The sequence below is a fragment of the Zeus faber genome, assembly GCF_960531495.2.
Source record: "Zeus faber genome assembly, chromosome: 7".
Lineage (NCBI taxonomy): Eukaryota > Metazoa > Chordata > Actinopteri > Zeiformes > Zeidae > Zeus > Zeus faber.
The window spans coordinates 25,620,620-25,633,781 of record NC_137203.1 but is presented as its reverse complement, the minus strand read 5'-3'; the positions used below and the strand labels follow the sequence as shown (position 1 = coordinate 25,633,781).

Below are 13,162 nucleotides of genomic sequence, written 5' to 3'. Positions count from 1 at the left end.
CATATATAGTAGGTGTGGTATGAATATAACATAATTGATAATGTTATATTCATAACCCACCTCCTATATACTGTATGTGTAGTAGTAAAGTTTGTCTTTACTGGTGTTTTTTGCTCTATGGTGAAATTCAAAAGATTATTTTAATTTACATGTGCTAAGATATTGTTACCAGATTATAAAGATGAATATATTTTACAACCAACTGTAACAATCTTGTTATATTCTGGGCAAGAACACTGACTGTGAACATTCTCCATGTCACATATCAGAACAAATACAGGTCACCCCAGATCTGAGAGCTCAGAGCCCCTCCACAGCAGGGGTGAACCAGAAAAAGCTCTAAAAACCCCACAAATAACCTCCGGCTGTGGTTAAACATTATTTTGGCCCCAAGGCAAGCAGACCAGCATCTTTTGCACGTTTTAAACAGCATGTTTTATATAATTGTCTTTAATAGGACAAATGTACAAGCGATTCAAAACTTGAAGAACAGAATAGTTCACAATTTAATGTAGCTGCCAATAGCATGGCGAACAAATGTAATACACAGAGCTTTGAATGACCCAGATGTTCAATTATGCAGCAAGAAACAGAGAAGCAAGTGCTGCCTGCATAGACCACAGATGAGGATGGGAGACAGTCAGATGGATGGACAGCCACACAGTGACCTCGGCTGAGGCAGAACAGGTTCACTCGGGGGAGATGAAGGGATTACAGGCCATCAGTCTGTCAGGCTTCTAACCCTGCTAGCTTTGGGTTTCCCTCATATATCTCTGTCACAGACCGACGAGTGGATGTAATACAGCACCGTCACAGGAAGCTAAAAAAGCCAACAAGAGCAGACGGCCTCAACTGGGTGCCAGAAATTAATTAGGCTTCTTTTTGTAAAACAAAAAAGATGTGATGAGCAATATTGCAGAGCCAGCTTAAATTCACCATGTTACCTGGGTGTAGCAGTGACCTGTGCCTCCCAAGTCTGAGAGGGAGCCGTGCTCTCGAGGTCAGTGAGAGTAGCCAGGACCACTCTGGCCTCTAGGACCAGATCTTCCACACTGAAGCATACAGGCCTGGGTGCGAAAACAGCACAACCACATCATTAAACATCCTTGACCAGGGTTACTAAGGACACAAAGGTAGATGAATTTTTGGAAAGTAAGGATTTCTCAACCAACTGACAACTGCCATGTGTGACTAAAACTAGACAGATTTACCAATTAACCAAATAGGCCAGTGATTATTTCCCTCTGTTTGAATGATCTATGTTACAAAATAGAACTCAGTTACTAGTGTTTTGCTGCACAGTGGCCTTGTTTACTGTAATGTTAGACGTGATAGGCAAGAAAGTCAATCAAGACAACCTACAACCTACTTTCCTGCAGCACCAAAGTGAACGGACACCGGTAGGCAATGGGACTCTGCAAAAGACAGAAAACCCTACAAACGCAAACAAAATAATTATGCATAACATTGATTGGCCACAGACTTTTACACAGATCCTGTATGACCACACCACATTCAGAGCGGCAAGAGCAATCCATGCTGTTAACGGGCTAAAGGGAATTCCATTCAAGAGCCAAATCAATCCTAAAGCTCAGTAAACTATTTGTCCAACCCCAATGGGGAGCTAGCAGGAGCTTACTTGAGTACAAGAGGCTGATAAAAAAAAACTAGGCTGTCTAATAAGGAACATGAGCCCAGGGTGCCAGTAAGAAACATTCCAAGACATTAGGGACAAGAGTTGTGGGCGTTAAAGCTGTTCAAGTCTCATTAGCGCAACTAATGCAGGGAGGGATCATCCAAATTTCCAAATGACAGACCAAGCCTATTAGTTCAACCAAAACAATGAAGGAAAAAAAGGAAACAAGGCAAGTTTTTTATTTGGACATTTTGATGATCCACTTTGGCAATAGACTAATCATATCAATATATCAAGGTTATAGTTGGAACCATTGTTATACCACGTGTAGCATCCAATTTCTTCTACATAACATCCTTAATTACTTTTCTATGAAGTGGTATAATGTGAATCTCTAAGGTCAGATGATCTTTGCCATTAAAATGAGTCACAGCCAGGAGGGGAAAGTTCACATGAAAATGATACACAGACACGGCTACGGAAACTTCTGGACACTTAAGTTTCCAAGTTCCAGAAAATATGACGTCTAAGAGCGTGCACATAGAAATACACACGCCTATGCAATTCTCAGTGTTACATGACAGAAAGGGAGCCTCCAAAAATAACCCTCTTACCCTCAATTCCTTCAGGCAGAAGGTTATGTCCGAGTCCACTCCAAACTGGTAGTAATCAAACTCGCTTAGGTGTAAGGACATGTCAGTGTACATTGTCTTTGTATTGTCTGCAACCAAACCAAACCAAACCTTGGTAAAACCAGTACAGAATGTGCATTTACATGACTTGATCATTTGTAAGGGTGGTGTTTATCAAATCAAAAATAATTAAATTGACACCTCACCTACATATCTTATTAGCAAAAGATTTACATTTGAAAACATCCTGTTAAAGCCAAATATAAAATATAGTTCATACACTTCTAACTTGAAATTCTGTCATAATTGGAAGTTATTCAGTGTAATTTTATCTTAGTTTTGGGATAGGCTGATTCTACAAGAGCCAAAGCGGCAGAATCATAAAGAAAGGTTACAAAAAAAACATCTGGGAGTGGGGGAACAAGCTCACTGCTTCCTTCCTCAATGTGATTCCTCAGATTGACCCTCGAAGGAGTAATGGATAGAGTGACCTCCTCCTGGCAAACTGGGAAATTCCTCACCATATCACAAAAGAGCCTGACAAAGTAGGAAAATACAAGGAAATTAAGCACCAAGTGAGTCAAGCTTACTTCCTTCATTGATCTGACCCAATAAAGCCACTTCTGTAATGAATCAGATTCTCAAGAAGGGGTAGAGGGCTCAGATTAAAGAGATTACGATTTAGAGGTCTGAGGAAATGCTCAGATATAGGAGGGCTTTCCTGTGTCAGAGTACAGTAGGATATCAAGGTGCCAACCAAGCCGATGGTGGTACAGGATATCTAGGTAACGACTCGTCAAATGCTGACCTGGCTTGAGCCTTCAGCACATTAGGGCAGAGGTGTGAGGGAAACACTGCCTGCATGGCCTCACTTTCACAGAAGCTTAGGTTGTGGGTCTTGATCATACCTGTCGTAGAAACAAAGAAAGGATCATTGGACCATACTGCCACCTAGTGCTACAAATATGCAAAACATTCTCTGTATGTATTACGTTTCAGAGAAATTGGCATTGCACGTCTGTAAAGCTGTAAATTTGTTAAATGGACTGTTGCAAATAAATGATGGTTATTGCTTTTGTTAGTTATATGTATATTATTCACAGAACTGCCAGAAAAGAGGGTTATGGCAAGAGTAGGATAGAATTCCTTAACATTTTTGAAAATCTCCCTATAATGTGTAGCCTATGTTGTGTTACTTCCTACCGTGCCTGCAGTGAAACTGAAAGACAACTCGGGCATCCATAATGCTGACCTTTATTTCACACCGGTCCACATTACGCTCAATTGAGGCCAAGCACCGAAACAGTGGCAGCACAGACTTAGGAAGAAAAAAAAGAACACCTTTTGATTGTCATCAGTAACGTGATATAATATGTTCATATCAAGCCAATTCATGTACAATAATGTCTTAGAGTATACCCCATGTCATCTTAGGAGGCATCTCCAGGATATAATTTGGAGCACGTCTGACTTCACGAGATTGCAGATAGGTTCCAGCTTTGTTATTTATATCAATTTGATCCATTTTATGAGGACAAGGACACGTGTGATGTCGCCATCTCAGCATTACCATTACACTTACACAACACTTACCATTTTTAAATCCAGGCTCAAAATTGTTATATTTGCAGCTACTTTTCAGTGAATAATCAGCCTATTTTAAACTGCACTTTAATGTTTTTATCTGTTATTTTTTTGTGTCTGTCATTTTATTTTTTATTGTATTCCTAAGTGTGCAGTAAAAGTCCCCCTGAGTTTCTAGTTGGGCTTGAGTTCTAATGACCAAAGTCAGTGTGGGTTAAAGTCTTGCCATCTTTAGTGCATAGGCCTGTTTTAAACTGATCTCTGTGGTTGTATTATGTCTTTTTATTTGTTTTTAGCTTGTTATTCCTATGGTTTTATACCTTACGTGAAGTACTTTGAATTGCCATTGTGTGTGAAATGTGTTATATGGATAACCCCGCCTTGCCTTCCACCACAAATCTGGACAAACCGCCTGACATACCTTCATAACAAGTTTGCATTTGAATGTTCCACAGCCCTGAGCTGTCCCAGCTTCAGGTCTGTAGCGCTGGAAGAACAGTGGGGAGAAGAGGAAGCAGGCGTAGGCTGAGTGGGTCGAATTCACTGCCCTGAGCGCCAGCTTCCGGAGAGAGAAGGACATGGGGCGTGTCGGAGGGTGTGGATGTGGGAGAGTGGAGTGGCAACAGAGCGCATCACTTGGGTTATAGCTACCATTTAAACTGTATTAGTGCTAAACCAGCAAAACGTTTACCTGGGTCATCCTCATGAAACCACAACAAAACATGCCCCCAAATTAATTGGGACACATTCACAGAGAATGTGAATTAATTCATACATATATTAAAGTACACAATGCCTACTACATGGCCCACTTAGTTGTTTTTAAGTATTACATTATTTAAGTGGGGTTTTTTTATGTGCCTTTCTTGTCAAAAACTCATTACCGTACCTTCAATTCATTTGGGACACGTTTTATGGTGGTTTCATGAGAACGAGCCGTCTGCAGTCTGTGGCTCACCCCTTTTACCACGGGATCCAACCACAATTCATCGCCAATTCGTGACAGGGCGTGAATAGCCTTTCCAAATGCTGCAAGAAAAACAAAACACACAAACACACAATGGCCGCCAGGCTTAGCTCGTTAGCGGACGTTTTAATGTGTACCGTTAGCTAACATTTACAGAACGAACTTCGGCGGAAACCGGCTCAGACATGCATCCGGTCGTATTATGGTTTTTTGTTTTTTTTTATAACCTAAGGTCCCAATAATTAACCCCAGTAAACGGAGCTAATTTGCTTTGGTCGAGCAGGAGCGTTACCTCTGACACAGTTGCCCTCGATGACACAGTCCATGTCGGACGTCGCGGCGCCCAAACAGCCCCGCGTTTGTCCCGCGTCTCGGCTCTATTCTCCCTGGCGCAGGGCGTAGACTGGAGCGTAGGTTCCCACGGCGGTCCACTCCAAGGATGTAGTTAGTGAGAATATTTAATTACCAAGCCTGGTGTGCATCAACCACATATACGATCGCTGATGTGCGGTCCTAACGTGGATTACTTTCTCCACTCCGACAAATTATATTTGTCACACACACATGAATACGTGCATACATATATGCAGTGAAATGTCTTCAAGATTCAAGATTCAAGATTTTTATTTGTCACATACATATACATACTTTCATACTTATATGCAGTGAAATGTAATCTTTGCAACGCACCCGGAGGTTATGCACAATAGTTACTAAACCGAACACATGCAGTCATTTTTCACTGCATATATGTATGGAAGTATGTATATGTATGTGACAAATAAAAAAATCTTGAATCTTGAACATGATAACTAAGCTAATTTCTACCTCGCTCACTAAATGACACGAACTGATTCCTCTAAAAAGCGATGCCGTTCGTGAAGAGAATAACATTAAAAACAAATTAATGAATAAATGAACAAAAAAACAAATGAATTAATAAGGCGCAATACAAAAAATTGTGTGAATACGAGGCTGTCATCCCAGCAGGAAAACCAACATCCCGCCCAGGAAGAGACTTTAGATTTTACTTCACGTCTACAAGGTCGTTCCGTTTCAGTCGCGTCTGCGTACTTGCAGTCAGGCACCTGGTCGGGCAGCTCAGGTCGTCTCGGGGGTCCTGGTGCCCATCCAGCGCCGTACGAATAGACTCGTGAGCGCTCGTTGTTGAGCGCCGATCTCACGAACTCATCCAGCTGCATTCGTAAACAAACAGACCCCGAATTCGAATTGAACCAAAGGGGTTAAAAACGAAAGCAACGATTCACTTCAAGCCATTAAAGGTTGATACGTCCTATCTGTCGTTTCAGGAGACGGTCTGGAGAGCGCCGCTTTCGGCAGCGCGTCGTGAACGGACCCGGTGTGAGCCCGATCGACAAAATGACGCGAGGACGTGGCCAGGGGGCAGGTTTAACGAGTTTCCATTAAGCCTAGCCCCGGGGGCCCCCAGCTCGATCTGTCTGGCCAGGCGTCGTACTCTGGAGTGGCTGGAGGGGGGTGACTTCTGGGAGACGAAGCTTGGACTTATATAACTGACCGCTCCTGGAATCGAATGACATTACGACAGTTTTTCGCTCATTCCTGCAAATGTAGATCGATGTTGTTCAAACCTCGAACAACAAGACATCGGAAACGCCCTGTTCTAATGAGACCTCAATCATGTCTGTGCTACTGTGGTTGACGTGTTCCAGATACTTACAGACCGAGAAACACAGAGATAATTAAAAAACGCAAAGAAATAACATTAGGGATCCAGCCCTGCTGGAAGACCCCAACCCATCTTAATGACACCGTCTGAGTTATCATTTAAGCAATGTGTTGAAAGATTATGCACTTCATATACACTACTCACAAAAAGTTAGGGATATTTGGCTTTGGGGTGAAATTTATGGAAAATGTAAAAAGTTCACCCTACAGTGATATATCATGAAAGTAGGGCATTTAAGTGGAAACATGCTATGGTGATTTCCTCATCTCAAACAATTTATTGAAACAAAAGCCAACAACAGTGGTGGGTTTACCACAACAAAAAATGTCAATGTCTCAATAACTTGTCATGTGCCCTTGAGCATCAATTACAGCTTGACAACGACGTCTCATGCTGTTCACAAGTCGACTTATTGTCTGCTGAGGCATGGCCCCCCCACTCTTCTTGAAGGGCGGCCCTCAGGTCATTGAGGTTCTGGGGTACAGAGTTACGAGCCTCTACACGGCGACTCAGCTGATCCCATAGGTTTTCTATGGGATTCAGGTCTGGAGAAAGGGCAGGCCACTCCATTTGAGGTGCCCCAGTCTCCAGCAACCGTTTCCTAATGATGCGACCTCGATGAGCTGGAGCATTGTCGTCCATGAAGATAGAAATTAGGCCTGTGTTACATTTACATTTACATTTAGTCATTTAGCAGACGCTTTTATCCAAAGCGACTTACAAGGGAGAATAACATTCAAGCTACATTGCGACAGAGATTAGTGTAACAATAAATACTGCAAGGTGGTGCTAAGTAATTGTAGGTTAGGACAGGAGGTACTCACTGAAGAGCTGGGTCTTCAGGTGCTTCTTAAAGACAGAGAGGGAGGTCCCCGCTCTGGTCATTTTTGGCAGCTCGTTCCACCAACGTGGAACTACAAATGAGAATAGCCTGGATTGCCGTGGCTGTATGGCCGGCAGAGCCAGGCGACGCTCATTTGACGAGCGCAGCATCCGGGGTAAGAGCATCCATGTGCTCTTACAAGAGCATTTAAGTAGGCGGGAGCATTCCCAGCAATCACTCTGTAGGCCAGCACAAGAGACTTGAACTTGTTGTTCATGCAGGGGCACAATGACTGGATTAATGATGTAATTCAGGTAGTATGGGCTTGTCACTGTACCATTCACAAAGTGTAGGGCAGTTCTGTATTGACTAGACACACCTGCCCACACTGTAACACCACCACCACCACCACCACCAAAGGCTCGTCTGGTGACAACAGTGGCTGATGCATAGCGCTCTCCTTGATGTCTTCAACATCGTTGGCGGCCATCATTTCTGCTCAACGTGAATCGACTTTCATCAGAGAACAGCACTGAGGCCACTGGTCCCTCGTCCAGCGTAAATGCTCCCTGGCCCGTGCAAGACGATGATGCCTGTGCCTGGTGGTGTGGTCAGGTACCTTGCAGGTCGTCTAGCACACAGACCACGCTGATGTCAACGGTTCCAAACGGTCTGACATGACACTTGGGTGCCTCTCACCTCCCTTAAATGTGCCTGGAGTTGAGTGGCATTCATCATCCGGTTCTGCAGGGCACTGTTCACAATGAAGCGCTCATCAGTGTGGATGTGGCCAAAGGACGTCCACTTCTATGCCTTTCTGTGACTCTTCCAGTGTCTCTGTATCTCTGTTGCAACCTACTGATGACACTCTGTGACACTCTAAGCTCAGTGAGGCTCCTCTGAGAACATCCTGTTTGAAGCCTCACAATGGCAGGTACTGTTGATCAGTTGTTAGGTGTCATCTTGGTCTCATGATGTCAAAATGTGAACAGCATGATGAAGAGGACTGTTTAAATACCAATTCTAATTGAACCAGGAAATGTATTGGTCGATTAATGGATCAAACACCTGTTGTGAATTTTGCCGTCCTTGTTAGAGAACAGCAAGTTGTGCAAAAAGTACTGAAACATTGAACAGTTGGTCACTAACTTTTTGAGTAGTGTGTGCATGTGTGTGTGTGAAAAGAATTGCAGTCGTTAGATGTATGGGCCTGGGTTGTAAATGTAAATACCTTTAGGTTAGGTGCATTTTTCAATCTGAAATCTGACATGATTCCCAAGGTTGAACTTACAGAGTGGATGCTGGATATGCTTTAACTCCAAGTATGCTTGCTATCCCCCATGAAGATCATTAAGAAACATACAGTCCACATAAGTTTACACACTTTATTGAGCATCATGTCCAATTACATAGCAGTAACATAAAATGTGTGTGTGTGTCTGTGTGAGAGAATGAAAGGGGGGGGTAAGATTGATTACCTGGACACACCGTTTTCAGAGTGTATTGCTTAATGACATTTCAAAATGCACTAAGTCTGTGCAAATACAGTGAACACCGGTCAGAGGAGGTCATGGTAGGTCAGAGAATCCAGAGCTAAAAGGTAATGTCAACACTAATTCAGTGAACATCATCAGGTCTGATATTTACTAACTGTACACATCACATTCACTCATGATGTACTCACAATGGTATGCTATTTCAACGTTGCCGACTCCTGCAAACCAGATTGCCTGTGCCACTCCGGCATTCAACGCCAGTCACAGATACACTTGTTATGGAGCGAACAAAGCTCCAGTCATTTAAATGAGACATTATGGCTTAATGGTCAGTAACACCATCGGTGGAAATCAACTTATAAATCTATTGGTATGCTGCCTCCACTCAAACTAGCTTAAAAAATGATTGTGTATATTATTCAATTATGCCTAGAAGCAGTGCATTATACACCCTCACTCAGAACTAGGTTTTACACTATATTAACGGGATCTATTTACAAGTATTACCACCTGATTTTGTCGAGTAAAAAACAGATGGTATGTTTGCCATACAGTTAGCAATGATGATCATAGAACTAAATAGCTATATTAAATAATCTAAATATTGTTTCCAGGATTGAAATGCATGACTGAAGTGAACACATTGTTGCTCATACTTTACACACATTATTCATTGTCCAAATGTGTCACAACCAAGACAACCTTAATTCTAAACCGGTGTGCCTAAAATCCCTCATGTGACATAAAAAAAATAACCATATTCCTCTTTGAGACTTGCTATCCTGTGAAGTTGAGGTAAGCTGAGATGTCGTTTGGCCGCTACACTCACATCATAACCAAAGCCCATGGTAACTATTCTTGGTCGTCAATCATTTAGGATAAACATTGAGAAAAGATGGTGGCACCTGTCAGATCACCTAAAAAAGTGCCGTATTCGTGAAGACTAGCAAGTTCTACCCCTAAGTCTACCCCTTTCAAAATGAATGACATCAAAATTGCACTCGCAGCAGTGAGTTCATGAGCTAGAGAACACAGAACATTGTGTCTCAAAAAGTCTTTCTAATGTTTCAATGCTACTGAGATAAATGGCTTCATACCCCAGTGACAGAGTGACAGCAGTAGACCAGAAACAACAGAAACACAAATGTGAAAACTTATTTTCTGTTATAGGAGGGACAAGGAGAATAGAATAGTGGCCATTAAGAGTCCTGAATTTTTCCTAACAAGTGCACTCAAAACCTCCTGGCAGGCAGAACCTCCATGAGGAAGTCTAGCCAACAAAAAGGCAGCGGTGATTAAATGATGGAGCTGAAAAAAAGACCGGTTTTTACAGCTACTTGTTGGACCAACATTGATCTGATCAAAGAAGAGAAAGGACAAGACTATGTGACTTCATAACTGGCTTTCATTTGTTTTACACAATGATGTCCACTAAATTGCATAAGAAACCTGGTATAAAGTAGAAACTGTTCAGCAGCAGATAAAAAAGCAAGTTAATTTACAGTAGTGACATATTTTACATCATTATATTTTCAAAATAAATAAAATTAAATATACAATTCCAGGTAGGAAATAGGGAAATTTCGCTGGTATGATTCTCAAAATGGCTCATTTTGTGTAAAATGACAACATTTCACAGAAAAATGGTTGGAGCCAACCAATTCCTTTGACGGGGAACAGATGGGGTGCAAAAGCCATTTGCTGAAATTTTCCTTCAAGGCATTTCCTTTAACTGGAAAGAAATATAAAGAGTCAATTACTATTACATACTTTAACAAGCCGTCTCATGTAGAGCTTCTGTTTCGAAACAATATACGTACCCTGGATCTTAGCAATTGGGTCTGACACTAAATTCTAATCAAATGCCATTTCTTGACTTTTTCTTACACAGCGGGCCACCTTTCTCTTAAATTCACCATTAGGGTCTTCCCTCCACTCTTTCTGTGGGAACAACACACAATTATTTAATAACAAATCGTGAAATATGTCAACAGGAGAAATGACAATAACAAAGCATGAAATGATGGCAGCTGTGTACTGGGAAAAGGAGCAAAACGCACCGCAGCGTCTACGTTGGCTGGTGAATCACTGTTGGGGTCGGCTAGCATGGAGATAACGCTGATCATGATTGTCTCTACTGTGTGGATTGGGAGCCAGCGTTCCTCAGGCTTCTCGTAGCCAAACTTGTCCTCTCCGGGCTCGTGCAGAATCGAGATACAAACGTCCCCGTTTTTCGCCACTGAAGGAGAGGAAAAGTTACAGTATACATCATCAAATGGTATGAAAATAAATAAGGTATAATTTATAATAACAATGCAGACAAGATTCCGTCCGTGAGGTTTTTTTATGATTACCGTTTGGGTGCCAGATTTCAGTAATAAACTTCATCTTCGGAGGTCGCAGTGGATAATCATAAGGAAATGTCAGGTACGCTTTGAAGAACCCACCTTCACTACAATAGAAAACCAGCAAAGGGGTCAATAAAAAGATAAACCAGGCAGAAACTTTCAATAGTGAATGCAAATTGTTTCCACATGCATGCTCAGTTCCTTGCAAACCTATTATCTAGAGGACACATTTATATTGTTTCACTTACAACAAGGTGTCTTGTGGGCCTATGATGACTACTTCCCATTTGTATATGTCATCATCGTCTATCAAACCGGCTGAAAAGCCCTCCACAGGGTTCTTGTTAAGCTCTGAAATTGAAGGTAAAACGGTGTATGCAGTGAGAACAGACACCAGAAGGAACTTGAAATGGATCTAAACTATGTACACAGGACGGACAACTGTTTGGAGTCTTTTTTTGTCGTTTCAAACGCCTTTAGAAAAATCAAACCCAGGCCTTTATAGCCCATACGGACATTTTGTGGAGTAAAACACCTCATGCAGTATTTACTAAGTTCAATCTGAACACACTGTTCAGTGTGTTCAGATTGAACAATTGAAGTGAACAATTGAAGTGAACAATGAAGAGATCCATCACTCCAGGCCTTAACAATGAAAGTGTGTATCATGGGACAATAGATAGACAGATAGATAGATAGATAGAGATCACATCAAAAACAATGGGCAACAACAATAAAGTAAAGGAATACAAAAATATAAAATAAATTGGCAGTATGCAATAAACCTTAAGATGTACAAAAAACTGGAAAAACGGCAACATACAATCAACCTGAAAAATTAACAATGAATAACAACAATAAACCACAATATTAACCGAGTGGATTTGACATGAATAAGGTCGGATTTCATTCGTATGCATCTATCTGGTGAAAAACGTCCTTGCCTGCAGATCTTTGTCACTAAAAGAGCTTTGGTTTGATATCTAACTCCTCACTGACAGATGGATCGTGTATTCCTTTGTTCCTTCGCTAACGTTAGCCCACTAATGTCGGATTTCCCACTGTTTTTGCGCAGCCGGCGTTGCGACGGAGCATTAGCTGAAACACGTCGTTATCAGAACCGCGTACATTTATGTGTGTGCACCGATGATATTTCTCCAGCGGCGGATACACAGTTTAACAGGGTTGAAGCGATGTCGCAAGTTAGCATTTTAAGCTATGCGTCTCTTATTGCTAACAGCTGCTAGCTTGTAAGCAGCTGGCTCTTGTTTGTTTATAACGCAGCGTTCGTTTTACCTGCCAACTGCTTTCGAAGAAGCAATGCCGATTGTTCAGTCATGTTATGTCGACTTGAACGGAATATACGAGTTGTGTGGTTAAACGTTGACAGAGAAAATAAAGCAGAGACTGGATTCCGCTTCTCGGCTGGCTGATTAGCGAGGCTTCCCCCACTGTTGTGACAGAAGGCTTCAGCTGCTGGGCTCTCACACTGCGCGTGCGCAAGAGCGCCCCGCTGGAGTCGAGGCGTTTTGTTCGTGGACGGTTCGTCGACCGCGGGCGCGTCGGTCCCGCTCCGCCGAACACGGACAGCGATCCCAGCCTCCTCAGATCGCCACGCACAGGAGCGCGCCGCAACTTTTCGGGGCAAAAAGTCATTTGTCAAACGCGTTAGCCGACGCAGGCCAAAGCTCCCACAAGTTCCCGGAATTTATTTTGGAATCTGCACGTGTAATGCGTTGAAATAATAATAATAATAATAATAATAAAAATAATAATAATAATAATAATAATAATAATAATAATAATAATAATAATAATAATAATAATTATTATTATTATTATTATTATTATTATTATTATTATTATTATTATTAAAAAAGCTCGAGAGAGCAGTACTATGACGTCATAATCGCGGGGATGTAGCTCAGTGGTAGAGCGCATGCTTTGCATGTATGAGGCCCCGGGTTC

At 42.0% G+C, this 13,162-nt stretch overlaps 2 protein-coding genes across 6 annotated transcripts; both read right to left on the bottom strand.

The window, feature by feature from the left end:
* Positions 1-260: 260 nt before the first annotated feature.
* On the bottom strand, positions 261-5,747 carry rad9b (RAD9 checkpoint clamp component B). 3 transcript variants are annotated; one of them, XM_080003951.1, is made up of 11 exons: positions 5,648-5,747; positions 5,112-5,250; positions 4,742-4,881; positions 4,274-4,411; positions 3,472-3,586; positions 3,077-3,176; positions 2,699-2,805; positions 2,251-2,357; positions 1,370-1,434; positions 945-1,067; positions 261-820 (listed from the first exon to the last, which is right to left on the bottom strand). In XM_080003951.1, exons 2-11 carry the CDS (start codon positions 5,143-5,145, stop codon positions 811-813), a joined length of 939 nt encoding a protein of 312 aa, XP_079860077.1. In that variant the 5' UTR covers positions 5,146-5,250; positions 5,648-5,747; the 3' UTR covers positions 261-810. The 3 variants fall into 3 exon arrangements, with proteins under 3 accessions (XP_079860077.1, XP_079860076.1, XP_079860078.1); XM_080003950.1 differs by lacking the exon at positions 5,648-5,747 and having other exon boundaries at positions 5,112-5,316; XM_080003952.1 differs by lacking the exon at positions 5,648-5,747 and having other exon boundaries at positions 4,811-4,881; positions 5,112-5,316.
* Positions 5,748-8,721: 2,974 nt separating this feature from the next.
* On the bottom strand, positions 8,722-12,638 carry LOC307232755 (ubiquitin-conjugating enzyme E2 G1-like). 3 transcript variants are annotated; one of them, XR_013844248.1, is made up of 6 exons: positions 12,491-12,638; positions 11,443-11,545; positions 11,201-11,298; positions 10,907-11,085; positions 10,667-10,783; positions 8,722-10,578 (listed from the first exon to the last, which is right to left on the bottom strand). XR_013844248.1 is itself a non-coding variant. In XM_080003902.1 (6 exons), the coding sequence occupies exons 1-5, from the start codon at positions 12,531-12,533 to the stop codon at positions 10,701-10,703; spliced, it is 510 nt and encodes a 169-aa protein (XP_079860028.1). In that variant the 5' UTR covers positions 12,534-12,638; the 3' UTR covers positions 8,722-10,578; positions 10,667-10,700. The 3 variants fall into 3 exon arrangements, 2 of the variants coding, with proteins under 2 accessions (XP_079860028.1, XP_079860029.1); XM_080003902.1 differs by having other exon boundaries at positions 10,667-10,787; XM_080003903.1 differs by having other exon boundaries at positions 8,722-10,783.
* Between the last annotated feature and the right edge of the window lie 524 nt (positions 12,639-13,162).

Coding starts and splice junctions, on each gene's coding strand:
- rad9b (XM_080003951.1), bottom strand. CDS start 5,145: ATGGACTGTGTCATCGAGGGCAACTGTGTCAGAG. Junction 3,177..3,471: donor TCAGTTTCACTGCAGGCACG/GTAGGAAGTAAC, acceptor TTTCTACGACAG/GTATGATCAAGACCCACAAC. Junction 1,068..1,369: donor CACTTTGGTGCTGCAGGAAA/GTAGGTTGTAGG, acceptor TTTCGCACCCAG/GCCTGTATGCTTCAGTGTGG.
- LOC307232755 (XM_080003902.1), bottom strand. CDS start 12,533: ATGACTGAACAATCGGCATTGCTTCTTCGAAAGCAGTTGGCAG. Junction 11,546..12,490: donor TCTTCGAAAGCAGTTGGCAG/GTAAAACGAACG, acceptor CTTCAATTTCAG/AGCTTAACAAGAACCCTGTG. Junction 11,086..11,200: donor TGAAATCTGGCACCCAAACG/GTAATCATAAAA, acceptor CCTCTCCTTCAG/TGGCGAAAAACGGGGACGTT.